The sequence below is a fragment of the Anopheles stephensi genome, chromosome 3, assembly GCF_013141755.1.
Source record: "Anopheles stephensi strain Indian chromosome 3, UCI_ANSTEP_V1.0, whole genome shotgun sequence".
In the NCBI taxonomy this organism is placed as follows: domain Eukaryota; kingdom Metazoa; phylum Arthropoda; class Insecta; order Diptera; family Culicidae; genus Anopheles; species Anopheles stephensi.
The window spans coordinates 14,414,437-14,441,605 of NC_050203.1; the positions used below are offsets into that span (position 1 = coordinate 14,414,437).

The 27,169-nt window shown below is 45.6% G+C and overlaps 3 protein-coding genes across 3 annotated transcripts in view; 1 reads left to right on the forward strand and 2 right to left on the reverse strand.

Moving 5' to 3' along the window:
- The window catches only part of LOC118514380 (ecdysone-induced protein 78C), a 28,193-nt gene extending 13,051 nt beyond the window's left edge, over positions 1 to 15,142 (forward strand). Inside the window, exons 3-6 of the mRNA XM_036061254.1 lie at positions 2,280 to 2,546; positions 11,607 to 12,031; positions 12,105 to 12,368; positions 12,431 to 15,142. Coding sequence (XP_035917147.1) covers positions 2,280 to 2,546; positions 11,607 to 12,031; positions 12,105 to 12,368; positions 12,431 to 12,811 — 1,337 coding nt within the window. The 3' untranslated portion in view covers positions 12,812 to 15,142. The remainder of the gene's footprint in view (positions 1 to 2,279; positions 2,547 to 11,606; positions 12,032 to 12,104; positions 12,369 to 12,430) is intronic.
- A 2-nt stretch (positions 15,143 to 15,144) lies between these two features.
- On the reverse strand, positions 15,145 to 16,713 carry LOC118514395 (inositol monophosphatase 1). Its single transcript, XM_036061276.1, has 4 exons — positions 16,269 to 16,713; positions 16,049 to 16,182; positions 15,615 to 15,980; positions 15,145 to 15,547 (listed from the first exon to the last, which is right to left on the reverse strand). The coding sequence occupies exons 1-4, from the start codon at positions 16,329 to 16,331 to the stop codon at positions 15,286 to 15,288; spliced, it is 825 nt and encodes a 274-aa protein (XP_035917169.1). The 5' UTR covers positions 16,332 to 16,713; the 3' UTR covers positions 15,145 to 15,285.
- Positions 16,714 to 17,397: 684 nt separating this feature from the next.
- Positions 17,398 to 26,856, reverse strand: LOC118514376 (acetyl-coenzyme A synthetase). Its single transcript, XM_036061243.1, has 7 exons — positions 25,847 to 26,856; positions 21,431 to 21,626; positions 21,110 to 21,343; positions 20,568 to 21,031; positions 20,330 to 20,498; positions 20,072 to 20,261; positions 17,398 to 20,004 (listed from the first exon to the last, which is right to left on the reverse strand). The coding sequence occupies exons 1-7, from the start codon at positions 26,158 to 26,160 to the stop codon at positions 19,562 to 19,564; spliced, it is 2,010 nt and encodes a 669-aa protein (XP_035917136.1). The 5' UTR covers positions 26,161 to 26,856; the 3' UTR covers positions 17,398 to 19,561.
- Between the last annotated feature and the right edge of the window lie 313 nt (positions 26,857 to 27,169).

The following is a 27,169-nucleotide window of genomic DNA, read 5'->3' on the forward strand; positions in this document are numbered from 1 at the left end:
CGTTACTTTTCTAATTTTCCTCTACGCCAATCGGTCAATCGGCACAACCATGGTCAACAACCATGGCCCGAACATATTTATGCCCCGGGCTGCACCGTTGCATCTTTCCTTTGCCAAGTGCAGTACATTTGTTACACAACGACCCATGCAGTCGCCATTTCTCCACCACCCGCTCCCCGATCCGTTCCCCACCATCCTCATCCGGTTTGCCGGATTCTCGTCCGGAAAATCAATGCAGAAGAAACGAAAAGATCAGATCAGAAACGAACCCCGGTTCCACTGCGCCGATGTCAGCCGATGTTGTGCTGCTTCCGAACCCTACAGTTTCGGCCGTTACAGTTACACGAGCTTTTGCTGGACGTCGATCGTCCGTCGGGCCCGATGAGGTAATGGAGCGAGGGGGCCCGATGCTATGCTGCAGCTTTGTCCGCGAACGCGAGATCACGCGCTCACCGTCCAAGGTATGCTCCAAACATAGGCCCAACCCGACTAGCAGAACTTTTACGTACGTGTGTGTGTGTATGTGCGTGTGTGTGTGTGTTTTTTGTGTGTGTCTTTCTGACATCCACTTCTCGCACATTTCTTCGCTCTACATAAAAGCGAACGGGGAGCAAAACAAAAACGGCACCATACACACACACACACGCACACCAAGTTCAACGAACTGTGCGCCACGGCTCCGTCCCAGCCGGTTATCGTATACACACCGTTTTGGGGCCGTTTATGGAGCCGCCTCGAATTCGCGCAAATCGTAAGCTCGCAAGGAAGTAGCGCCCAGGGGCCGGCGGGTACGTGTGTACGGTTCAGCATCGTTCCACGGCCGGCCCAACATCGTGTACCGTGTACCCTGGGTATCGTGTTGATCAATGGATTTTAAATTGAAATATTTGCAATTGTAATGCAATGCGATGGGCTCGGAGTTCGGAGGAAGGAGAGGTGGGGGGAGGAATTGGAGGGAAATGGTCACATAAATAGCACATGCGTTAGGAATGGCCACATCGCCCCGGAAGGGAGGTGTGTTTATGCTAGCAGGGTGAAATATCTGTGAGACGCGTGAAGGCGCAATCATTGGACCTCAGCTCGATAGAATGGCGGAAGAATGTTCTTCCTGACACTTATTTAAGTATTTGTTGTGTCGCGTATGAAAGGAATGAATTTCTTTTCGTTAGAGAATGAAGAAAATAAGATAAATAAGCAATTTTCGGATGGGTGACTGATATGGTTCCTTGGCTAAGCAATTTATTGAAATTATTTAAATAATTTGATAGAAATGATGGATGAAATTATATTAACCAAAAATGCATCTAGCTCACCAAAACATTATCAAAAATGCATCACATTAATACCAACCTTAATATAAAAACTACCTCAAATTAGCTCCAAAAAGTTTATCCTTACGCCTGAAAGTATGCAATTTACATACCCCAAGATCAATCCAAGAATAGCACAAACACGTCATCCCTTTTTACATTTAGCAATAGAAGTTCAGCCCAAACACCCGGCCACAAAACATCTTTTAAAAATACAATCAAGTAAACATTCGAGTGCGATTATACATGCCAAACCGATGGGGGAATGAATTGGAAGCACTCTTGTTGCGGGACAAACTTCGTTCATCTGCATCTGCGGAACCGTGTCGGCAGCAACGATACCGATGATGATGATGATGATGGTGATCGTGATCAGCGTGAGCAAGAGACAAACTATGCTAATTCCGTTCGCGTAACATTGACCCTTTGGTGGTGGTGGCAGCGTTTGGAGCAGTTGGTGCAGCACCAATGTATGCAACATTATCCCTAACCTATCCCTCTCGGCGACGACGCCGATGGCTTTTTCGCTAGCAGGCACATTAGAGCCCGTATTACGCATCGCACACCGATTGGAAAACAATATTCAAAGTCCTGCTTTTCTTCGTCGGTCAAGGGACAACACGGGTTTCCCGTTGGCTCCTTGGCCAGCCACGACACGGTGGATGCGCATTAAACTTTCATACGGTTCTGGGCGGGTGGATGAATATGCATTTGTTTGGTGGTGCATTCTAATCAACCACGTTCTAAGTAGTGGCTGCTTTTAAAGGAACCGAGGGACCAGAATTAAATGGTATCGGTTGTCCATTTATCCTAGCGGTCAATTTGAAAACGTTCCTCGAGATGCTTAGACAAGCAACACTTTATCCAGCTTTAATTTCATTTCAATATGAAGACCCTTTTACAGCCCAAAATTTTCTCCCAGTTTAATCGAATGGTGCCCCTTACATTTTCTCGTACTTCCATTTTCAGACCCACCGTGTGCCGGTTCGGACGCCAGCTCAACGACGACCGCGAAAACGTTCGTCGCCTGCAAGGTGTGCGGCGATAAGGCGTCCGGGTACCATTATGGCGTTACGTCGTGCGAGGGCTGCAAGGGTTTCTTCCGGCGCAGCATCCAGAAGCAGATCGAGTATCGATGCCTGCGGGATGGCAAGTGTCTGGTGATACGGCTAAACCGCAACCGGTGTCAGTACTGTCGCTTCAAGAAGTGTCTCTCGGTGGGCATGAGCCGTGACTGTAAGTATATAGGTTAATTTGGAGCAGGCTTTGGGTATTTCACGTACAATTAAAATGAGATTAAAAGCGTCGTTGAGTTGTGGTGTTTAATATGGGCCAAAGTTTGATCTACGGAGCTCATTGAGGCTTGTTGTGATAAATGTTAGATGTCCTCAATGTCTTAAGTTTATCCTGGGTTCAACTTGCATATCCGGATTATGGATCCTATTTTTCTGAAGTAGCTGGAGGAAAGCGTGGCTTGAACTTAGTAACAGGTTTACCGGTACATGGACTAAGAGCCTCTCAATGTGTACTAAACGCACAAAGATCTTAATTCCACAAAGACCCCAAACTCCCATTTCACTTAGGGTCAGATAGTTAAAATAAATTTGATGGCCCAGATGTTTGAACTTCAACACTCTTCTGGCCCATGAGATTGAGTGTATCAGAGTCCTTGGCTCAGATCTGATCAACTCCAATATGAATTTTGGAGATGATCCTCATCGCAAAATCGGTGTTCATTTGCTGCCGGAGAGCCGGACTAAACCTCTGGAATGTAAACATTTATTGGCCAGATCTCCTTTCCTTTTTCATGGAGTATAAGCAGTCTCTGTGTATACAAAAAGTCTTCCGGTGTAGATCAGTTATCAGAACTAAGGTCAAAGGTAATTAGCTAACTTTCATTCATCTTCTAAGTCCCACCCCAACAATATCGCGAGCCTATCTGGAGAGTGAGAGTTTTGCTAGCCGTGACGCAACTACGGCTAGATCCGCAAACTTCTTGTCCCCGGCAAGTGGGAGGAAAACTGGGAAAGCTAAAACCCGAAAAACTTGAAATTCCACCTTTTTCCTGCTTCTACACCGTACCGCTCCGCATGTACATGTGGTCGCTTCCCTGTATATTTGTGTTTAAACTTTCAATTTTTCTCGTCCCACCAGCATCAACAGTGCCGGCATCCGGCACATGGACATTTGTTTAGGAGGGTTTGCCTCACAATCAGCTCAACAAAAAGCTTGCGCTTGTAATGTGGGGAGCTACCTGAACTACATGTGTTTGGTCGCCTTTTGGTGCGGTTAATTTCTCCAGCCGCTTATCGGTAGCGGAATGGAAGGAAGGATGGGAAAGTTTTTCTCCACAAGTGTAGTAGGTAGTTGCAGGCCACCGAATGTCGAAGGTGGTCCGGACACCAATCGCAACCGGGGCGGAAGCTTGGTCTGCTACCGACACCGTGGGGCGAATGCACTCTTGCCCGATGAGCCGCCCGAGATAATCCGCCATGCCGCTTGATGCCCGCAAAAGGTTAGCACTGCAATTGCACACCGGTTTTTCGTTGTCTGTGTGCTTCCCGTTCTCGTTTTCTCAGCATAATTTTCACCAGCTTTTCGGGTAGCTCCGTCAGCCACCCAGCCGCCTGCCCTAATGGCCAGTAGGCCAGGGAGCCATTTAGTTAGGGGGAGAGCACCGGGCTGCTGCTTCCTGGGTTTTGGTTGGTTGGGCCATGTTTTTCTGGCTTTCTTTTCTGTTCGCCCCGAAAAGCCCCCTCTCGGACGAAGAAAACAGATCCTGTCCAATCGCTTGCTTCCCGGGACCGAAAACAAAACGTAGCTATTATTGATTTGCACGCAGGCACGATGTGAACCAGTTTTGCATGATGCCATGATTATTGGCCAGCAGCTTTGTGTTGTTTCGGAAAACGGTTCCAGCTCGGTTGCAGTCGGTATTTGTGTGTGTGTGTGTGTGTGTGTGTGTGTGTGTTGGGAACGGGATGACGGAGGTCGTCGCAGTGAGGCTTAATTTGAAACATGGTAATTGGGTGGAGTTGCTGTGAGAGTGCAGAGTGCACGAACGAGTAGTGGGGTGCCAGATGCAAGGATTGGGTATCCCGGCTGCTGGGTATTTCCTTCTAACGGTATTAATGCATGCTCTGTACCGTTATGGAAGGATTAAAGTAGAGGCCCAGGAAGCTCGGGAAGCTCAAGGTTTAACCGCAACATGAAGCTTTTCGAGTGGTTCTGGATATGGTGAATCCATTATTGGATTTGCTGCACAATTGGATGTTTCGTGTTTGCCGAAACGGGTGGATCAAACTGTTGTTGTTCAAGCAACAAATATACTTTAATTTTAAAGTCATTAAACTTCATCCCTTGCAAAAGATAAAATGAAGAAACATTTGCTAATTATTATCAAAGGTTTATAAAGGCTTATAGAACTCTTTAGTAGCTCGTACGGTGTGTAGCATAGCTATAAGATTACTTACAATAAGGCTCGTTTACCGAGACATACAGTAACGGAAATATTAATGAAACTATCCAATTTTGTAGGATTGGAGTATTTTTATGGTTCTTCATTTATTAATTTATTTAAATTATATTCAATTAAACAATTTTTTTAGTAAAGTTTTATGAGACAAAAAATCAAATTTTCCCTCACTTTATCTCTAAACTTATCCACACGACAGCCAACATTCACTCTCTTCCTTTCATCGTTTATGGAGTCACAAATGAAAAAAAAACCCCTCACGTGCCACGAAGGTCAAGGGAAATGGGCGGCAAGAGAAGAAAGCAACGGGGATACAAGGGGAGACAAAGAAGAAGAAACAACAAATCAACAACCAAAACAAACATCAAACAACTTATTACAACCTCCTAAACTGTAGTTTACACTTCCGCCCATCACCACGCACTCACAAACACGATCACGGCGAAGAAATGTGCATCACTGCAACAATGCACTCTTGTTTTTTTTTTTTTTGGGTGGGAAGCGAGAGACGGCTTCGGAGCTGTTTTCCGGGATAGTGTAAGGGTCGTGCCGGTTCCATTTCACTTCTTACACACACACACACACACGCCAAGCTTGGTGAAAGACACGTAAGGGTGCGAGCGAGACAGCAACAGGAAGCAACACCGCAGGCTGCACGGAAAGATGCATTTCCTCGTTACACAAAAGGGTTTCACCAGGTGGGGGGGGGAACCATTGCGACTTTTCTTTCGCCCTTTTCACACCCCGTTCGGACATTTTTTTATCTCTCTCTTTGATTCTTCTCGCGCTTTGTTTAACGGTTCGGGGAGCGACTCGAGACGCCAGAAAGTGGTAAGGTGCGCCGAAAGCAAGATTTAGCATTTTGCCGGCTGTCCCGAAACGGCCTCTCACCGTGCGGCTGAGACACATTTCCTTTAAATGTTTGCCATTTACCTTGGTTCGGGAACCGCGTACATTCCACTCCGTCGATTCGGTTCGGTGGGATTTTTCTTCTGCCAAACTCCCTCCCCCGGTGCAGCAGCCCAAAAGGGAAGTACATTTTCTGTTTCGCTTTGTCCCGCCGTCGGTTTTCGTCGTGTGTGTGTGTGTGGTGGAGTGCATTTTGGAGGCTTATGTGTTTCCGTAATCGGTGGGGAGAGAAAGTTTTCCTTACCACCCTTTTTCCTCCCTCTGCTGGAAGTGCAAGTGCAATTGCATGTCCACGGTGCACGATTGTACTTGTACTCCCGTTTTGTCGCGCTCAAGATCGGCACATTAATTTGGGCACTTGTCTACTCGGAAGCTGGCTGGCCAACACTAGCAGGCGTAAATAAGCGCCCTTTGCAATAGGGCGCTGCAAGTTCCGTTTTTCGAACCTTCCGTGACACTAACGCCCGACCATGTGCGGAAGCGAATCCCTTTCCATTGGTTCGGTTCGGTTGCATCGGTGCACCAGCCGTGGTACTCCGTGGCAAAAGTGCATACAAACCCTTTCACCCCTTCTTCTCCCTATTCCCCCTTTGCTTCCCCCCCCCCCCTTCACCCATTGAAAGCAGTTCGCAAAAAACGCGGAAGGAAAGTGATAGTGGTGCATGTGCATGTGGTTTCCGTTCGGTTTGGGGCAGGAGCGAAGCGAAGCAGAAAAAGGCCGGCTGCAGCTCGTCGCAAACACGGCGGCGCTTTTCCGGATTGCGCTTACCTTTCGCTTTTTATTTTCCACCCATAAGTTCGATAGTTTTCTCTTATCTCGGCTGTGCTTCCGAACGGCTCCGGTCGTCGGCAAACCGAAGCCCGGGAGTTTTGGGGAGTTTTTTTTTTTCGTTTCGTTTCGAGCGGTGGATGCAACCACGGGCCGTGGTTGTGCAGTTTGTTAGTGCAACGTGTGTCGCACGACCGGTCGGTACGGTTTCGAAGGGAAAAAGCAGTGCAACAGTGAGCAGTAAGCAATTGTGACTTCACCGAAATAAGTGTTTGCGAGATCGTGGAACGCATCATAAACGTTTTGTTTTTGTTTTTGCCCCCCCCGAATTGTTTTGTGATTGTGTGCATATCGATCGTTGAGTGAAGGTGTTTTAGCTTAAAAGTTGCTGAAGTGAAAGTGTTCTGCGTGTGTGTGTGTTTTTAAAGGGAAAAATAAGTTGTAATAGTAATATCGGCAGCAATCAAGCAAACAGGCTTTATTATGCAAACGAGATGCAGTGCGATGTGCAACAAAGTCTAGCGAGTAATTATGGCCTTTCTTTACATATTATTTGTGCGTTTTTGTGTAAGACAAGGTTGTTTAAGGTGTTGTTATTTTGTTAAACGGTGATGGTTGATTACAATAATTAAAAGAGTTGTTCCATAGTGGACTATCTGAATTTTATAGAGTGTTGTAAAAAAGCACCGTCAGTGAATTGTTTAACGTGATTATTTGTTCGAACAGATGCTTTGTCGCACAACAGTTTTATTCGCGATTCATAAAATCAACAAATAAATCGTGTTTGGCTCGATTAAAATATTTAACACAGACAAGAAGATCTAAATGACGAGCTAGCCGTGAAATTTAAGGCTCCACTAATCTCAAGCTAATCTGAATCTCTTCAGCTCGATTCACTATATAGAATATATTTCTCTATATTGTATTTTAAATTTAAATTCACTATTTTATTAAACAACCTCTGTCGTTTTGTAGTTAAAATGCGATCCTTCAAGCTTCGTGAAAAATTTGTTGACTTTTCATAGGAATTGAAGGTTTATTTTGGTACTTTTAGATTTAGATTTGTTGTAAGGAGCTAAGAACCAATAAAAGCATTGGGAAATTATAAACAAAAGTACACAAACACATATTTTCATCGTAGTCGTTACGAGCTTTAGAGAATTTAGCAATCGTTACTGAAGAGTTATTAAGAAAATTTACACGATGTTTGGTTTTATTAATGCTCTTGGCGGGTTCAACACGGAGGTACGTATCAAAGGGAAAGACACAAATTAAAGCAGTTCTTCGACTAAACAGCAACGGTCAAAACAAGAAGACTACTTCAATATGAATTTTTGAGAAGCTAAAATAAGGCATAGCTATTCCAAAACGAGAAAAAATGCATTAGCAGTATTTTTTAAGAAGACTGTTTTGTGCAAAAATTATCTAAAAATTGCGATAAAAATAAATCCGGCAAAGAACCAAAACATTTGACAAAAAAAAAAGTTTAACAGAGCTGTCCCCTGTTTAAGTTGTATAGCAATAGCGTAAAAGAAGGTTTTCCAAATAATTAAAATAAGGGGATATTTTAAAAAATTTATAAAACATCTTATTTTTGGTAAATTTTTCGTATTGAAATAGGAAAAAAGGATATCGTTATCAACAAAATGGTCGATGCAATCAAAATCTCGTTTTCTCATAATCCACCGCAAAATTATTATTTTTTATTTAATTAGTTGAATAATTGCATCCTAATCTCACCTTAAACGATTTTACTAAATAAGGCACTCTTATTACATTGCCCATCACTGTATGTATCGTTTTAATGCTCGGTTATTGGTACCTGTTGCTTAAATATTCTTTCCAAAAATATTTTATAAAATTTTGTTACTTTTTGTTAACGTTAACAGTCTTATAAAACTTAAATTAAACCAAAACAAAATCCTGTAGAAAAAATCACTTTGAAAATAAATTTTCAGACGTATTTTACTGTCGAACAAATTTCTCTATTTCGCCAATTACCCAACAGGATTAAGGGTTAGAAAATGGCTTCTGTATTACACAGAATGCATGTTCATGTTCCTACCCATTTGTCTGTTTTATTGTACTTCGGTTCGGTTTTCTAACCACAAAACCCCCCATTGCTAATTAACTTCAGCTCTAATCCCACCTTACAAAAGCGTGTTGACCAATCTCATGATCCACCGCAGACGCTTACCGTAACAGATTGCACTAATAGTTCACACACTTACTCGAGCCAGGAACCGTAACTACAATTAGCCCAGCCAGTTAGAAGACGAAAGTAACGATAAAATCGAGCTTAAACGCTTTGCTCTCCCGTTTTTTTGTCATCCCCTACAAACGCACCCTTCCTGGGGGTTGGGAGCAAATTGATACGGTAGTGTATCCTCAGCTCCCATTTTCTGTGTCTCGGAGCATTGTAATGTACACCTTCGTGTACGAGTTCCGTGTGACTGATGACAAATGCCTTGCGTGTCACCTGATTAAAACCGAGGGGAAAAGGAAAGGCAGACGAAAAAAAAAAAAAACAGTAACCGGACTGTCCCAAACATTGCAACCAGGAACTGTGAGACGTGTGCAGTCATCGCCGTGTTCGCATAGTTGTCGTTACTGTTGGTGAAATGAAGGCGAAAATGCCAAATGCGACCCTCGTACCGGTCGCTTATCGTAGCATAATTTTCCTCCACGAGCGCCAGTTATGCTACAGCGGGTGTGCGGGTGTGCCAGTACCCGGTGAAGTAATGCACCACAGCAACTGTTGGCGTGCTTCTGCCTCTTCCACTTCAGCTTCGGTAGTGTGTGGGCTGCCCTGCTCAACAGCAACATCAACAACTACTACTAGTGCTGGTGGTGTGTGCCTTGTGCAATTTCTTTCCGCAATTTATGATACCGCCGGCGGCCATTCCCAGGTTTTTGCGGAAAATGTGGCGCTCGAGTTCTTTGAACTTCCGCTCTCTCTCTCTCTCCCTCCACAGTCCCGCGTGTTTTGATATCGTGACACATTTCTTTCTTCGCTTCGGCTATGCTGTTGCACATTTCACCCTCGGAGAACAGGAACTTAGATCGTCCGAAGGCTTGGAACGTGAGCCCCCGGGTTCCGGGGCGGAACAATGCGTGCGAAAGGGTGAAATGGTTTTATTTGAGTGAGCTTCGGGGACGCGTGGGTAACAATTTGCGAACATTTATCAATTCGCGTGCCTAATCGTGCGAGATTCGGTGAGGCACTGAGGTGAGGTAACTGAGCTGCATTGTTACTGATGAGCTTTTGAAGCTATTATTGAAATAAATTTAGGTAATGAAGAAGGAGTTACTTAATGGTTGCTACATTTGTAAGCAGAAATAGATTAATTTGATATTTTTGTTCCAAGTTCTTGCAAAGCCCGATTTATGAACGTTTTATTTATTGATCATGGGTTTAATAAATCATTCTACCTTCTTAATATTTTTTTCAGTAGTTTAATCTATTTTACTGCATTTTTCACATAGTTAACATCAGTTGACACTTTTAACAAACAATTATGTTTGCCGTGCAGTCACTTTGCGTTCCTTTAAACTCCTTTTATTTCTGTACAATTTTTTTATTAATGTTTTGATTCATCTTCGTGGCAAATCCATTTTATTAGTTTTCTAGTTTCAAAAAAATCTTTCATTCTACATCAAAACACAGTATTTTTATAACTTCAAAGTTTTTAACTTAATTTTTATATTATTTTTCATAAATTTAGATTGTTTCTACTGTTTAAAATTAGCCCAAAATTTTACTTGGATATCTATCTTTGCTTCGACAACTTCATACAAGAAAGAGTACTGAAATTCTTTTCTTCATAAATTTAACAAATCAGACAAAACTATTAACTTATGTTTGTTATATAATTTTTTTTACAAAATACGGTTTCTTTTCAATTAAACTAATTGTTTTTACCCTTTTTTATCACGAATACATTAATTTATTATATTTTTATATATTAAATATGACTAACTTATAATAATTTTCTCGTTTTTTTGCATCTCATTTCCATTCTTAACTGGGAACATTATAATGCTGTAAAATCTGCTTTAAACTCAACTTACATATCTTTTTAACTATTTTCTGTCATCATCTTGCATTAAAGAACACTGATACAGCTACAATTTACCACAATGTCTCAATATCAAATTTATGGCACACCTTCTCGAAGTGGCTGGACAAAGCAAAAAAAAAGGCTGCCCATTAGTTCCAGCACACAATTTTACGCCGACCACAGATGCAGATTTCGCAACAAAAAAAAATATCTGTAAAAAATACGAGTGTGTGTGTGCATGAAGTTACATTGCAACCCTTTTTCGACAAGCAATTCCGTTTCCCCATAAAGGCGCACCCTTTGGCCCTCCCAATACGACTACCAGCTTGTTCGTGTTATTGGGAGTTCCCGATTTTAGTTTTTCTTTCCCGGAGCTTCCAGCTCTTTGATGCCGTAAAAGGAAAAGTTCAAACAACGAGTCAAAAAAAATCCTGTCGCGAGTGCATCGAAGTAGGCGGAAGTAAAAATTTGCATCCATATACTATCCCTCGGCTCTCTCTCACTCTCTCATTCTCTCTCTATTCCGGGTAATAGTTTGCACTTTTCTCTTCTGGCATTTTGTTTGGATTTATTTACAATTTTCTTGTTTCTCCCCTACTCGGGACTCTACCTTACGTTTGAAGTGGATTTCTCGAGGAGCAATAGAGTGAGAGTGAGAGAGGGAACAGCAGGCTAACCGACCTGCATTTTGCTACACCGAGAGGGGTGCACCACCCTTGGGGGTGAAATGCATGTTTGCTGAGTTACTGCCGCTCAAGAGATAGGGGTTCACGTTTCTTCGCCGGCGACCCCAGCCGGTGTGCCAGCCGGCTTGTGGTAAAGGGGTGCATAATCGATTCGTCGTGTGGGCGCTATGCAATTATGGTTGCGCTTTCTGTTTGCGGAACGTACAATACTGCCGTAAATGGTTGCGTGCGTGTGTGCGTGTGTGTGTGCCGAGGGTGAAAAGTAGTTACTAGTTGAACTTCGGGAAGGGATGGCTCGAGTTGCCATCAACCGGCCCCACTCTATCGGGAGACTTTCCGTTTGGTTAACTTTAATTCTAACTTCATCAATATTCCTTCTTCTATCCTTCCTTCCAGCGGTTCGGTATGGACGCGTGCCGAAAAAGTCCCGAGAAGCGGGAAGCTGTAGCGAGGAGAACATGAGCATCTGCGTCAACTCGACGACACCTTCGGTCGCGCAGCTGAACGGTGGCGGTCACAGCACCAGCAACGGAATGCCCACCACCACGACCAGCATCACCACTTCTTCAATCAACGGTAGCAGCAACACCGCCATCAACAACAACAGCAGCACACCGATGTCTACCAGTGGCTGCGCCGAGATCAGCACCTCCACCACGACGATCCTGCCCGACTCGATGACATTCACACCGCCGGAACTGTCCGTGTACGACATCATCCAGTGCATTGCGCAGGCTCACCGGGGCCACTGTACCTACACGAGCGAGCTGGTCAAAGACCAGAACCGGATATCGTTGCTCAACTACAGCGAGAAACATAACGTAAGAGGCGCACACACCATGAAATTGGTGAAGATCACACGCGAGCTAATCACTGTTCTCTTCCACACTCCAGCCACTCGAATCGCTCGAGGATCAACGGATCTGGCTGTGGCAGCAGTACGCGATGCGCATGACACCGGCCGTCCAGAGGATCGTCGAGTTTGCGAAGCGAGTCCCAGGCTTCGGTGAGTTTCTGCAGGACGATCAGCTGATCCTGATCAAGCTCGGATTTTTCGAGGTTTGGTTAACGCACGTGGCCCGCTCGACGAACGATTCGACGCTCACGTTTGACGACGGTGTGTACATCACGCGACAGCAGCTGGAGGTGATCTACGATGTAAGTGCGGCCGTACTTGTCTCTCGAGGACCTTTTGTTTCATCCGCTTTCTCTCTTTGTAGTCAGAGTACGCGAATTCACTGTTCAACTTTACCACCGGCCTGAACAGTTGCTGTCTGAGCGACACGGAGATAGGGCTGTACTCGGCCCTCATCCTGCTGTCCGACCGGCCCGGACTGGTCGAGACGAAGCTGATCCTGAAAGCACGCGAATGTATAGCGGAAGCGCTACGAGTACAAATTACACGTTCGCGGGCAAACAATGGCATGAGTGCGCTACAGATTATGCCCGCCCTAGAGGCGCGGGTGCACGAGCTGCGCATGCTGGGCGAGAAACATTCCGCCCATCTGGAGTGGTTCCGGACGAACTGGAGCACGATCCGGTTGCCGCCGCTGTTTGCGGAAATCTTCGATGTGCCCAAATGTGAGGAGGATCTGCAGTGAGGCGTGTAGCGCTACTTCCACTAGGCCACAAGAGGCGTAAAAGTTAAGCAGGTGATAGGAGTGACCCCCCCCCCCTCCCCCCCCATTATCAATCCACGTACACATCAGATTAGAGGAGCATCTCATAGCTATCCTGGCATATTGTATGGAACACATATCACTGTGAATATCGATGTGAATTTATCACCCACAGTACCACTTGTAGCCCTGTAGCAGAGGCAGCATCCGACTAGATAAGACCGACCGACCGATTATTCACAACGGAAGCAAAAGCAATATCAGGTTCGCTCTGATAACAAAACGTATGGTGCTGTTGTACACACGACCCATAGCAATAAGTAGCGTGGTACGGTGGCCCTGCTAACCGGCCACGGTAACCACAGAAACCACCCGGTGTACTGATGATACGGAATTTCAGATAAAGCCGATACCGAGAGTAGAAGGGAGAGACAGTGTGGTACAGCTTACCAGCAGATAAGTGAGGAAGTAAGCTAGCTAGTAAGTAAGCACGTAGTGGCCATCAACAAAATAGCTCGTTCGTTCGTACTCGAATTCTTCGATGTATGTGGTGTCTCGTTGTGTGTGTGTGTGTGTCTCGCTGTTCATAAACCCTTCTTCCTTCTCCAGAGTTGTGACAATGCGAGGCAGGTTCTCGAGCGATAGCAATAGTAGCAGCAATTGTAGTAGCAATAGCAGTAGTACCTATCATACCCTATAATAGCAAAATGCGTAGCCACAAATGTTTTCCCGCCATTAGCGAAACTCCATTTTACGCAAATATATTTCTGCGCATATGAAGCTGGCCGGGGAAGGGAGAATATATTGAGCGAGCAGCGCCCAAACAATCAGATGCGAGGACTCGCAAGCTGTAGTAAGGCACAATGTAGGCAACTTGAGACTTTTTAACTTAAGTGAACAAACAACTGGTGCTGTAATTTTTAGACAAAAGACGAGATACTAATTTTAAGCCTGTATGACCGGTAGGTTTTTCATCTTCTTGGGATCGATTGCAAAACTGTGAGGAATATCCCATTTGAATTGCGCTTACCAACAACGTTGATTCATCATCATCCTCATGATGGTTGATGGAAGACGAAAGGGCAGGATGTTCTAACGTATGCATTAAAAAATGAAGACTCATTTTAAACGATACCTGATGAGCCTTTGTTTCTCTCGCCCTTAAGGTAAACTATGGCTCTGGTGGCTTAATCATTCCTCTAGTTAGACATTCCCACACATTGCTACTTCCGTCAATAATTTTAATGAATATTCTGGAAAAGCTAGGCATTGTTATATGAAATCTCAAGTCAAGTCGCGCCTTTTCTAAACAAAGTTAGACAATTACCGTGACGAATCCTGGCATGTAGAGGCTGCGTGGAATTTTGACCTTTTTAGCTTCCTCTGGGAACCTTGCTCTTTGGGATATTCAAACGAACGTTCCTTGGAAGATGTCTCTTGTCCGGATGCTTCCCCACTCCATGACCCTTATGGGGTTGGGAGACCCCAAATTTCCGATCGACAAGATGGTCAATCAAGTACTCTCTCGAAGGCCCTAAAAGACCCCAACTAAAGTCTCGAAGGAAGTACGTAAGACTCAAGCAAAATTGGGCGGACTCTTGTGTCTGTAGCAATTCAATCTCCATCACCATTTAAAGTTTGTCTGCCTTTTCTAATGCGTACGTTAGGAATAGGTGCAAGGTTGTTAGTGAATTTGAGACCCCCTCCCCTCACTATAGTAGAATCATTTTAACCGTTCGCCGCGTAACCTTGTTGTAAGAACATTCTATTTATCTACTGTTACTATTTCGCTGTACACAGCTTTTACACAGTGTTTTTTATTGAGAGGGCGCCGACTGGGAGGCAAAACACAAGACTCCCTGTGTGGGACAGCAAGTGAGACTACGACTTAGCTATACGTATATTATGATAAGTGGAAACAAACCCGTATACATCTATACACGTATACATATTTTTGTTACGCATATTGTTGCCTTTTGATTAGCGAGATTATACTGTGTGTGTGTGTGGGTGTGTCTGTGTCCTTCCCGGATTTTTAGCCAATTTTCCTGGGCCAAGCTTCCCGTGCCCGTGCGAGCCGGAAAGGATTAGCTGGATGGGTTGTTTTGCTTTCCTTCTTTGCCAACACTTGTTTTGAGTTGCAACACTACTTTAAAGAGGCAAGTTTTAAGCGACGCACACTTCGGAACTGACTGGAATACAGAAAACAAAAAGAATGGCCATTCGTTGACAAGGAGTGTTATAAGCAGACCGTGAATAAAATGGAAATGTTTTAGTGTTAAGCAGTTTCACTACGCTCGATACAACTCGTTACATGGTTGCGTGTGTTTTGGAGTAACATTTATTTATTTAACTTTGTATTGCACGGCTATTAGGGACAGGTAAGTACAGTAAGGGGAGGGATAATTATTTTTGCTTTGTTAGGTTGGAAGTACATAAAGTTTCATGGCTACACTTTAATCCCTTGGTTCGGGATAGAATTGCGTTAAGGCATCTACCACCTTATCGGCAAGTTCTTGAGAGCTGGCGCATAGCACTCGTCGTGACATTAGATCCAGTGGACCACCGGCAGGATCCAGACACACGCCACCTGCTTCACGGACCAGCAAATCCCCGGCCGCAATATCCCAGGCGTGAATGCCAAATTCGTAGTTAAAATCTGCTCCGCCGAGTGCCACCATCGCCATGTTGAGGGCAGCCGATCCCAGGCTACGCAAGCTGTTGGGGAATTTGTTACGAAAATGAAGCTCCAGCATCATTTTTCAATTTCTCCATCAGTTCTTACCCGTGAATTCGTCGCACAAGCTTCCCGATGTTTTCCAGCACAACGCGTGTCTTTTCCTCCTCCCGAGAGGTTCCAAATTCCGTCGTTGCCAGTGCACGTTCGAAAACCGTCTCACCAGACACACGTATGGGGTTACCGTTCAGGAACGCACCCAACCCACGGCGAGCGGTAAACTTTTGGCCAACGATGGGATTGTAGATGATGGCAATTTCTGCCACCTTTTCCACCAGCAGCGCGATGGAAATGCACGAATGGGGAAAGCTGTGCACAAAGTTCATCGTCCCGTCTACCGGATCGATAATCCAGGTAGGTGCATCGGTTAGTTCCGCCTTCTTCCCTTCGCTCGTTTCTTCCTCACCGATGAATCTAGAAGATGAAAATTTATATTTGTTAACTAAGCGAATGACTTTTCCCGCCTTTTTCTGGGTACTTACTTATGGTCCGGATATTTGGCCGTAATACCTTCCATCAGCATACGCTCCACCTGTTGGTCGGTTTCGGTCAGCAGATCGATATTACTTGACTTCTCTACCACGCGCTTCCGCTGGGAGTTTCTGGAAGCGATTAGCTAAAAATAGGAACACAACAATCAATCGATGAACGCGGTGTCCACCCAAGGGATAGCAATCCTGTGGGGTTGCTTGCGTAACGTACACTTCCAGCAGTCTCCACCAGTCCGAGCACATGCTCGTAACATTCGTCCAGATTGAGCGCCATCGGGGAGTGTAATTTCACAGCACAGAAGCACTATCAATTAACAGGTAAGTAATTCCTTCGGCTGTTATCACCCGTACCGTTGCTATTGTTTACTGTTTGCGTGCTTCACACAGACTGACCGATTTGCATACCACAATCGCACAAGAAAACAAAGCCTCGAAAGCGCACTTGTCGGTATTCTTCGGCTATAGTTCGGGTGCTCTTGCGTCCACTTCGGTTTTAGATTAGGTGAATGCTGTTCTATGTTTTCCTATGGTGCACAATCACCGTTTCTAATCTTTTATCACAAACATGGGAATGGTTTTGTTGTGTAAACAAACCGCACGTCAAAATGACAGCTTCAATGCGGGCCAGTGGTGGCCAACAAGCCATATGCTGTTATACACGCTACAAAATTTCATGCGAAATAGAGCAACATTGAAAAAAAAACTTGATGAAAAAGCACAGTTTTAGATTGAATATAATGTATTATGCATCATACTGCAATCACTTACCTAATATTAAACATTTAAAAGCTAGAAGTAGAATTTACGGCAGGCAAGTTTGACACCCCTGCAACCGAATGAACATTTCGAACACATCTGCCGAAATACGTTAACTGTCATACGAATCGACCGTTACTTGGATATAAAATTATGCTTCAAGGGGTTCAAACAAACAGTCACGTTTTACAACACCAAAATGAGCTTTATCTGTTTGGGTTTGAAATATTGACAACAAAAACTCGATAACTTAATCAATATAGGACTGTCTAATACGTTATCTATCCCAAATAGAACAGAAAACTGTGGTTACGAAGTCTGGATCCTTTGTGGCATAAAGATTCTTTATCGTTGCGGTTTGAGTCACGATAAGAAATGCCCACCACATGCTGACTGAAACTAAAGCCTCTAAAGGCTATTTAATTCTATTTAAAAATGCACTTTATATACCGTAGGAAGAGGAAAAACATGATGCGAGATATAAGACCAAAGAAAAGCATTTGTTTTCGTTCGTTGAACGAATTTTTGCGAAGGTAAGAACATGGAAAAAGCAGCATTATAATTTGCATCAGTTTTGCATAACATTGATATGTTCCGGTAGAATATTTATTCCAGTATCGTGTTGCATCAGTACAGTTATTTGCGTTTCACTTTTTTCTGGTTTTCATTAGTTATTTCTTTAATATCTGGAATGAGCACTACATCCTTCGAGTTTTGTATAGACTCACGAGAACGAACAACATGCAGGTATATTGGGCTGGCCTGTGCTAAGGCGCAGTGCTACAGTAAAAGTAAGTAAGTGGTAGCGTAGTGCAAGCTGATCGCACATCCAGCTACCACTCTCAAAAGTATACCCCAATTACAAATGACCACCACAACATAAACGGGGAGCGCACCAAGAACTAGGCCAACTGTTGCTGACCCAGCATTGCTCAGTCTCTCCCCACCCTGCTTTGAGTGGCTTTTGGTGTGTAGGCACGCACACATGATATGTATCGTTGTTGGGCGATGATAAGCATAAGGTTACGCGAACCAGCTTTTTTTTCTAACCCTATCCCCGCCAAATGACTTTCGCGCGGCCGGATAGTCCAAACGAAACCTTGCTTTCCAATGTTTCTCGCCGATGCTCCGTAGCACAATTTTCCAGTCCCAGATAACAACCCGCGACAAAGGGGAATACACTTTGCTGCTCGGGTTTGTGTGAGCAGAGCTATAGCCGCTACGGTTTAACAGTTGATAAACTTCTAATACAATGCAATGGGGTGGCATAGATTTTCCTTAATTCTACAAATGGGTTTTCTTTAGTTTTCCTTTCCTATAGGTGAAGAAACACCCAAGAAGCGGAAAATGATATGTGTTGATTTATAGTTATAGAACGGTAGAGCTCAATGGAATCGTCAGCGTCATCTGTGGCCCAAACATGTAGAAGAGAAACTGAGGAACCGTGTGAGGTACTAGCATGGTATGGTAGTGAAGTGGTAATGGGGTTTCGGGTACTTTAAGTGTAGTCTAGCGTACGTGGCTTTTGTCAAGCGTTGTGAGTGTTTATTTGTGACAAAACTTATAAACGATTAAAGTAAAGAAGCAATGGAAATAATAATAAAAAAGTATGATTACCGCGCGGAATATAGCTATCATTTTCCCGCACGTGTTGTGTGTGTGTGTGCGTATCCGTGTTCGGTTTGAAATTTACACACGTGTATGGCGGTTTAGAATGGAAAAAGGGGAAAAGGGAGATGAACGGGGGGAAAAGGGAGACGTTTGTGTGACTGTGTGTGTGACTGTGTGTGTGTGTGTGTGTGAGTGCGTGTGTGTTTTCTTCGCCCACTTTTTCACTATTAAATCATAGTATGCTTTGCATTCTATATTCAACACCATACACACACTCACACATTGGCCTACTTTGTCTGTGTCTCTCCGCAATCAATCATCGCTATGCGAGATATCCCTAACCCTACACAGAATAGGAGGACTTCTGATAACACCAGCTTTTCTCTCCCTTGAAATAGCGCAACACCTGGGGAGCAGGCCCGCTCGTGTTCGTTCACCCGACCTACCCGATGACTGCGGGATGTAAAAACACAAAAATATTAATTTAAATTTAAGAAGCCTTCACTTTTCCGATTTTTTTCTTTTGAGATTGCCAACAAACGAGAAAAGCGGGAGTTTACTTCACCCCCGGCCACGCGTGTGAGAGCACCACTGGGCGGCTGGCTAGCCTAGGCAAACATTTAATACTAAAAACAAATAGCCTTAAGTTGGTTACAATGCAATAACAGCTACTTAAAGTATGTGTGTGCACGTACTCCGTACCGATCAGCGTTACACAGCAATAGGCTCGATCTAGCGCAAACGTTCGTCCAAAAATCCAGCAACCCCCCTGTCTGGAGAGGGGGGCATCATCTTCTTAAAAGCTACAACTGCACTGAAATCGTGTATGTCCACCTTTCTTATCGCAAATTCGAGCTAGCGTGTACGCATGTGGTAGTCCTGCACCACGCGCATTCTCCCATCCTTTGCATTTGTTCCCCGATGTCCAGCATTAGTTTTTCGATATACGGCATTAGAGGCGTAAGTTTTGTAAGTATGCGTATTTGTCCCTCTCGGTGTGTCTGTGTGACGGTGCAGGTTATGGTTATGGTACAGAAAAAGCCGACAGAAACTGATCCTTTCCCAATGAGATACCTAAACAAACGATCGGCACCACACTCGCGCACCATGCCCTCCATGGCGGTTGATGGGTACACTTTAGTTGGTAGGCCGATTGGCAAACAACTGTTCGATGATTGCCTCATCCGCTAGGGTGGACGTATCGCCTACATCACGATCGTTGATCGCCACCTTACGCAGTACTCGTCGCATAATTTTGCCCGACCGGGTTTTCGGCAAACCGGGCGCATGCTGGATAACGTCCGGCTGGGCAAACGGACCGATACGCTCCCGGACCAGCACCTTCAGCTCGCTGATGAGCGTCTTGTCGAACGTTTCGTTTTGGTTGGGCGTGATGAAGCAGTACAAACATTCACCCTTGACCGGGTGGGGACGCGAGACGACGGCCGCTTCCGATACGCGCGGATGCTCGGTTAGTACGGATTCGACTTCCGAGGTGGACATAAGATGGCCCGACACGTTCAGCATGTCGTCTACGCGACCAGTCACCCAGTAGTAGCCATCCGCATCACGACGTGCACCTGGAGGATACGAAGAACGGCGCATTGGTAGGTCCTATTTTCATCGTCTAACATCGCTAACGCTTACCATCTCCTGTACAGTAGTAACCATTAAACTTGGAGAAGTACGTCGATTCATAGCGCGGATGGTTGTTGAAGAGGGTGCGCATCATGCCTGGCCATGGCTGCGAGAACACCAGATAGCCCTCACCTTCACCCTTAATCTCCGTGCCACTTTCGTCCAGCAGTGTTGGTTTCACGCCAAAGAACGGGAACGACTAGAATTCGGAACCGGAAGAGTAATATTAAACTAGATCTCAAGAACGCTAAGGTCGTGTATACGTACGGCAGAACCAGGCTTCATCGGAGTAGCACCTGGGAGCGGTGTAATGACATGTCCACCAGTTTCCGTCTGCCAGAAGGTGTCCACGATCGAGCAACGCTCCTTGCCGATCACGCGATAGTACCAAAGCCACGCTTCCGGATTGATCGGTTCACCGACGCTTCCAAGCACTCTGCCAATCCAAAACATCAAATCATAATTGTTGTTTCTTTCAATCGCATGCAATCTAATCCTCACTTACCTCAGTGTCGAAAGATCGTGTTTCAGTACCGGCTCGTCACCAAACTTCATCAGCGAACGGATCGCGGTCGGTGCCGTGTAGAACTGGGTCACCTTATACTTGTCGATGATTTCCCAGTACCGGTCGGTGTCCGGGAAGAAGGGGGTACCCTCGAACATGACCGACGTAGCCCCGTTTGCCAACGGTCCGTACAGAACGTACGTGTGTCCAGTGATCCAGCCAATGTCAGCCGTGCACCAGTAAATATCAAGCGGTTTGTAGTCGAACACGATTTTGAACGTGGTCGCAGCGTACAGCAGATAGCCGGCCGTGGTATGCAGCACACCCTTCGGTTTGCCAGTGGAACCGCTCGTGTACAGCATGAACAGAGGATCTTCCGCCGACATCCATTCCGGATAGCAGGCCGGTTCGGCATCTTCCATCTCCTGGTGCCACCAGAAGTCACGTCCATCTCTCCAGGGTGTCTAAAAATAGTGACAAGTTAGGCATGATTAGCGATACGGTTGGCACACAGCTTACAGTGCAGACGTTGCTAAACCTACATCAAAAGAATCATCCCAATTCTCCTTGCCCGGCGTAACGCGGTTAATGTGCGACACTACGATACAGGTCTGCACGCGATGGCCGAGCTCTTCCGCCTTGTCCATCGCTGTATCACAGATATCCTTCAGGTGAAGGATTTTCTCACCACGCCAGGCCCCATCGGCAGTGATCAATACCTTCGCCTGACAGTCGTGCATACGCTCCGCCAGCGAATCGGACGAGAACCCAGCAAACTGCAATGAGAAATAGAAAGGAATCAGCTGGTTGTTTTGTTTCTCCTGTTTTTTTTTTTTTTTCCTTTAGCTGTCCCGCGTTCTTACCACAATCGAGTGAACGGCACCGATTCGCGCACACGCTAGCATTGCAACCGGGAGCTCCATGGTCATGGGCATGTAGATCGATACCCGGTCACCCTTCTGTACGCCGTGGCTCTTGAGCACGTTCGCGAACCGGCACACCTCCTCCAGCAGCTTCCGGTACGTCAGCCGGCTGTAGTCGTCCGGATGGTTTCCTTCCCTGGGGAAACAAACAAAGGAATGAACAAAAAAGTACATCAGCGGTAGTTCGATCGGAACTGTAGAGGTGCAATATGATAAGAACTTGCGTTCCAGTTTAAACTGACTATGTTATGAGGTCCGAGAGGTCATATGGATGAACTTTGATAATTTGCACACACTGTTGGTGTGTGGTTGCTAGAAGAAATAGACAGATTTCATGTCCCGCTGACCTTGCACGGTAAACATCTTGATCAGCTGGACGGCGTGATCAGCGAAACCGTGGTGTGAGCGGTGCATTGTCTGACACAACTTTGCCCACGTCAAACGTTTCGGTTTGGGTATTTTTTGTTGGTGGTGTAACTACTAACCAGCAGGAGCACTGTTTGTTTCCCTGTTCGCGAAAGCGATGTGTGTTAGCTCTTCATTTATGCAAAATCGAAACGATCGGGCACGAGTGGTGTTTGACGTCAACGACATGCTATTATCCAGAAGTACGCGTACACACATCAGCAACGCTCATGTTCGGCTGTTCAATCGACGGTCAAGCTGGAGCAGAGTCTTGCGTACTGGGCAGTAAGTTTCTGTAACTCTGTATCCGGTGATGTTTGATATTGATCTATCCTGTATATGGAGGATATAGTTCCGGGTTACAACTAATTCTTCAACGTTGATTCCCGAAATTTGAAGGACTCCTCATCAGAACGTCCAAAATTGATGAAAGTTTGTTGAAGTCTTCATCTGATCTACTAGTCTGATTATCATCCTGATCCTGATCTTGATTTCTATATGGCCTAATTTTACAAGACAGATAAGCAGAGGTCCAAGCGATCAATATCATGCATTAGATCTGATATCACAAGGCTAAACCAGCTTCTGGAGCCGGGTTGTTCTAAATCGCTTGAATCGAATTCATAGGAACAACATTTAACAGAACAACAGATTTGCTCACTAGCTTTAAGTCACCTGAAAATGATCATCAAATTGTGTCTCCATAACATCGAAAGCTTAATGTAGCTAATCCTCAACCACCCGCAACGGTGCGTTTATGGCGAGCCATAAAAGAAAGCCACCCCTTCACACCCCAAACCATCACTCCCGAGATGGCCTCCACAACTGTTGCGAATTGCGGCCGTAATCTACACGGTGGGTCAAGCTGACGGTCAGGCAAGGTTGAGGAGTACAAGCAATTGGTAACAACGGCCGATTGTAGACGCAACGAAAACTCCCGCTCGCTCACTGATTCCAGATGGCATGTCGTATGATTTAACAATTAATAGATAATGGACAGATAACATAACGCGGTGTTCGGCCACAGATGGGCGGAACGCGAATCGTACCGAAAGAAGATGACAGAAAAATGGCACAAATTGACCATAATCACGTAATCACGTATACGGGGCGGGGTGGTGTGCATGCAAAGGGGGAAAAAAAGTCCCACAAACTGCTGCTGGCTCGTTGGCTCGATTGCACCCGGCTAGAGGGCATTATTAAAATAAATCACTACACTGTCGAAACGTCACACTATCGTTCGGCTTGTAGTTGGTGATGAATGTTTCATTCTAAACCATTTACTCTAAACGACACCGTGTGATACGAGAACACGTGTTTTTCGCTGTCTAATGAGCTACCATAAAGATTGAAGCTCGTTCTTCCTATTAATTACAAAAAAAGCCTTTTTAATCAAAAAAAGCATCCGTGACGCGAAGGATTTTTAAGTGACCATGCGACCCTCCAGCGAGAAGAGAATGCAGCACACTACGAGCCCTTTAACTGGAGTGTCGGAAGTAATGGATGAAGTTGGTGGCACTTTGGTTTGAAATGCTGAGTGTGTACTTCTACCATTATCATTCTTCTAACATTCGCGGTCACGTGCTTGATTCGGTTTTCGCGTGCTCGCATGCCCCGGTTGGGGGCCTCCCGTGGGGAAGTAGATGTTTTGCCGATGGCGTTCAAGCATTTCTGTGGCGCACTATCATAGGCATGACCTTGGTTGGTTGTAGTTTTTGCTCTTTCTTTTTCGCACTATAGTAAGACGCGGCCTTTTTTCCCGCTTGCAGGTATAATTTTTCCCTACGTGAGATGAACGTTAGATGGTTGGTTGCGATGAAGCTACAACTGCCAGGGGTTTCCCCCTACTAGATGGAAGAGATGATTTCAAGCAAATTGACTTTACACGATCAACAAACAAACACAACTCATACTGGACCAGGTGACGTAAATAGTGAAGAGGGGACCGAAAAATTTTTTTAAAGCCTTCTACGTAACTGTGAATAAACATTGAGAATGCCGAAACACGAGGCACCGGGCAAAGGCAGCAAGAAGGAACGCGCGTTAATGTCTCATAAAATCTGTCACTCAAACCACCGCCACTTGAAACGTCCACGGCAGATGCTCATAGTAATCGTTAGACGGGTTGTTAACAAATTGAACCCCGCTTGTCAATTTCGATCTCCCAGACATCCAATTTCGAATGCGCCACAAATGGATTGGTTTCTATCGATCGAACGTATTTACTTTAACGCTATCGTAGCTCAGTCTGGAAATGGGATTTGGTGGGCTAGCAGAAACTCACGATTCTCTTGATGAGGGAGAGGGGATCGCATTCCAGATTTAAACCTGACGCATGTATTGTAAATGGAGCAAATTTATGCTATTAACAAGCCTTTTTCCATTCACCTGTTGCTTGAAGCTCTGACTCGCGAGGGTAACATAGTTTTGTTAAGCGTGTTCGTTCGATGGTCATGGCCCACAGCCTAGAATCCATACATTGCACTCTACTTGCAGCTAACAAGAACCTAAACCTTGCTTGCTTGCACCGATCTCTTGATGTAAGTGGTACATGTTGAAGGTTACTAACTGCATGGCATTCAGAGTCAACCTCTATGAGCATACAGAACTTAAAAAAGAGATACAGAACAAGTTAAAGGATTCTGTCAATGCAAGGGCCAGAAGTCTATTTTTAATCCCGCTAGCCTTCAGAGAGTTCCCCATGATCGTCTGGATATACGTTTCGGAATTGGTTCTAGAATGTGCGGAAGCTTACATGCGAGGAAATATGTAGAGCACGCTCACACACAGTACCCATGCCGTCCCCATGTCAGACTCTGTATGTGGTGGTAGTGATAGTACCTTTCTTTTCTTTACATGCTAGCCTCCCCGCTGTATGTAGATAGTACCAACGGAACCAGGTCTCGAAGTTGGTGTATGTCTATGACTTGAACTTTTGCGTCCACTGCTGCCACACTGCAGTAGTTCACGAAAGATGGCACCTCCGATACAGGGTACTCTCGCCACCCTGGACGGATAGGGGCTACCTGCCTGGACCGCAAGACGCTACCCTGGAATGGTGGTACGGTGCGGACGGAATCACGCTTAACCTCAACGTGCGGAGGAGAGCGAATTAAATCGACCTGAATTAACACCGCGCACCTTCCATTATTCATTCGACACCTCTTGGTGCCGAACGGCCGGTCAAGCTGGTCCCCGAGGTGTTCGGTTCGATAACTTCACCGTGTCCGCAGCCAGTCAAAGCTGGGAAGACAAGCTACCCGCAACCTGCGGCATTCTAGCTGGTGGTCAAATTATCGAACGAACGCGCTATGCACCAACGAGAACCGTACTGTACTACGTAATCCGTGCGATTCATTTTTCCCCGAAAATTTCCCTTCGAAAGGAACGTAACACAGGAGGCGGGTGAACACAACACAAACGGGAAGGCAACAAAAATCGATGAATCAAATTGACGTAAGCCTGCAGGTGTAGTACTCCCGTCGCTCGTCTGGGTTCTTCTTGCGGTTGATCTACTCTCCCCCCTTAACAGCAGCGCAGAGGTTCGACCTTCGGATTCGTTTTCCACTTCCCAACACGCTCCAAATTGGAACCACTCTCCGCCATACACGCTGTGTCCGCGCATCCTCCACATACTCTTCGGAAGGACTCGAAACAAAGGCATCGCCTACTACGCTTTTTCCGTTGCGTTAGTGCTCTTCCTTTCGCGTCTTGCGTTCTGTTTCACTCTTTTTAAAACAGATGAAAAAAAAAGCTGCACACACACACACGCAGTCCATCTCGCTCGCCCACTACAAAAACTGCATGTAAACTCCGCGCTGTGCAGAATTTACAACAACGCTAACAAGTAGGCGGCACGAGTTACATAATCTGCAAGGACGAAACGATTCGGAGGGAGAGGGGGGGGGGGGGGCGAGACTGGGACTCGTTCCAGCGGGGTAGTATTCTTACCAGTAATATGCAACCGTATCACCGAGCCCGTTCTTTACATTACGATCCAGCAAATTGTAGCAAATGTTCGTGGAGGCACCTTCCATCCACTTGACGAAGATGGGACCCTTGGAGATGTCAAAGTTGTAGGAGAAGAAATTCTTCGGATCGTACGGCGTTTCCCAGTGGAACTGCTTCGCTACGTTCGCCCAGAATTGGCCCGGATTTTCCAGCGACTGCTGGTAGAACTCCTGGTACTGCTGCATACTGTTGATGTACGCCTTGCTGGCGACATCCGCATGCGGGTTGAAAATCTTTTCCGGTTCCGAAGGCATGATCTCGAGGCTAATAGGACGTTACGAGGGGGGGGGTCTGGATTTCACTTCACACAACAGCTCTCCCTATTCTAGGTGCGGTTTACGGTCGCAAAATCACTGGATACAAACGGGGATGCCAGGTAGTGCACTCGAGACGTGTGTCTCCGGAACACTGACACCTTACTAGTTTCGCGTTTCGTTTCACACAGACGACTGACCGCGTTGTTGCAAAAATTCGTTCCGTACGCAGAGAGAATTTTCCACTTTTCCACACACACTCATCGAAGTAGACCTGTAATCACACACACACACTCACACACACGTTTCAGCGAACGTTGTTTTCGTTCTGTACACAGCGCGCATATGATTTTTGCTGTCACGCTAGGCTTTGAGGGACTTTCCGTTCTGCTGCTGTTGTTGTTGTTGCTGCCTTTTTGTTTTGTTCCTTACTCTCGCTCTCACGAAAATGGTGCGTAATTTTCACCGAAATGGGAAAAACACAGAGTGCTATCTCTCTCTCTCTTTCTCTTCCTGTATTACTAAGCCAACTACGGGATTCTTTTCACTTTTGTTTTTCCCGCTTCACTTTCGGCGTGATTTGGCTAGAAGAAAAAAAGCACACCACGCACACGCAACAACACCGATTTTCCGTACCGGCACGACTTCCGACGATGCGAACGATCCGAGCTGCTTACAATGAATGAGCGTTACCATGCGGCGCACTGAGAGCGTTATACGCGAATCGCATACCGCGCGACGTAACGCATACACATGCACCGTGGTGCCTGTGTGCCGCGCGCGTATATGCGAATGGTTCGATTGCGTGCGTTTCGGGAGCAGCAGCACGCAGCAGTGTGTTACCGCGAAATCAGCATTGTCGCTCTCTTTCGCATGCGCTTTATCGTAATGCTCCCGCCGAAATGCATACGCTATCTCTCTTTCGCTCGTATGGAAAGGGACGCGGTTTGTTTATCCGTGGCTTCTCAGTGGCGTTTGGGCTGGTTTCGGGATGGGGTTTTTCTTCTGA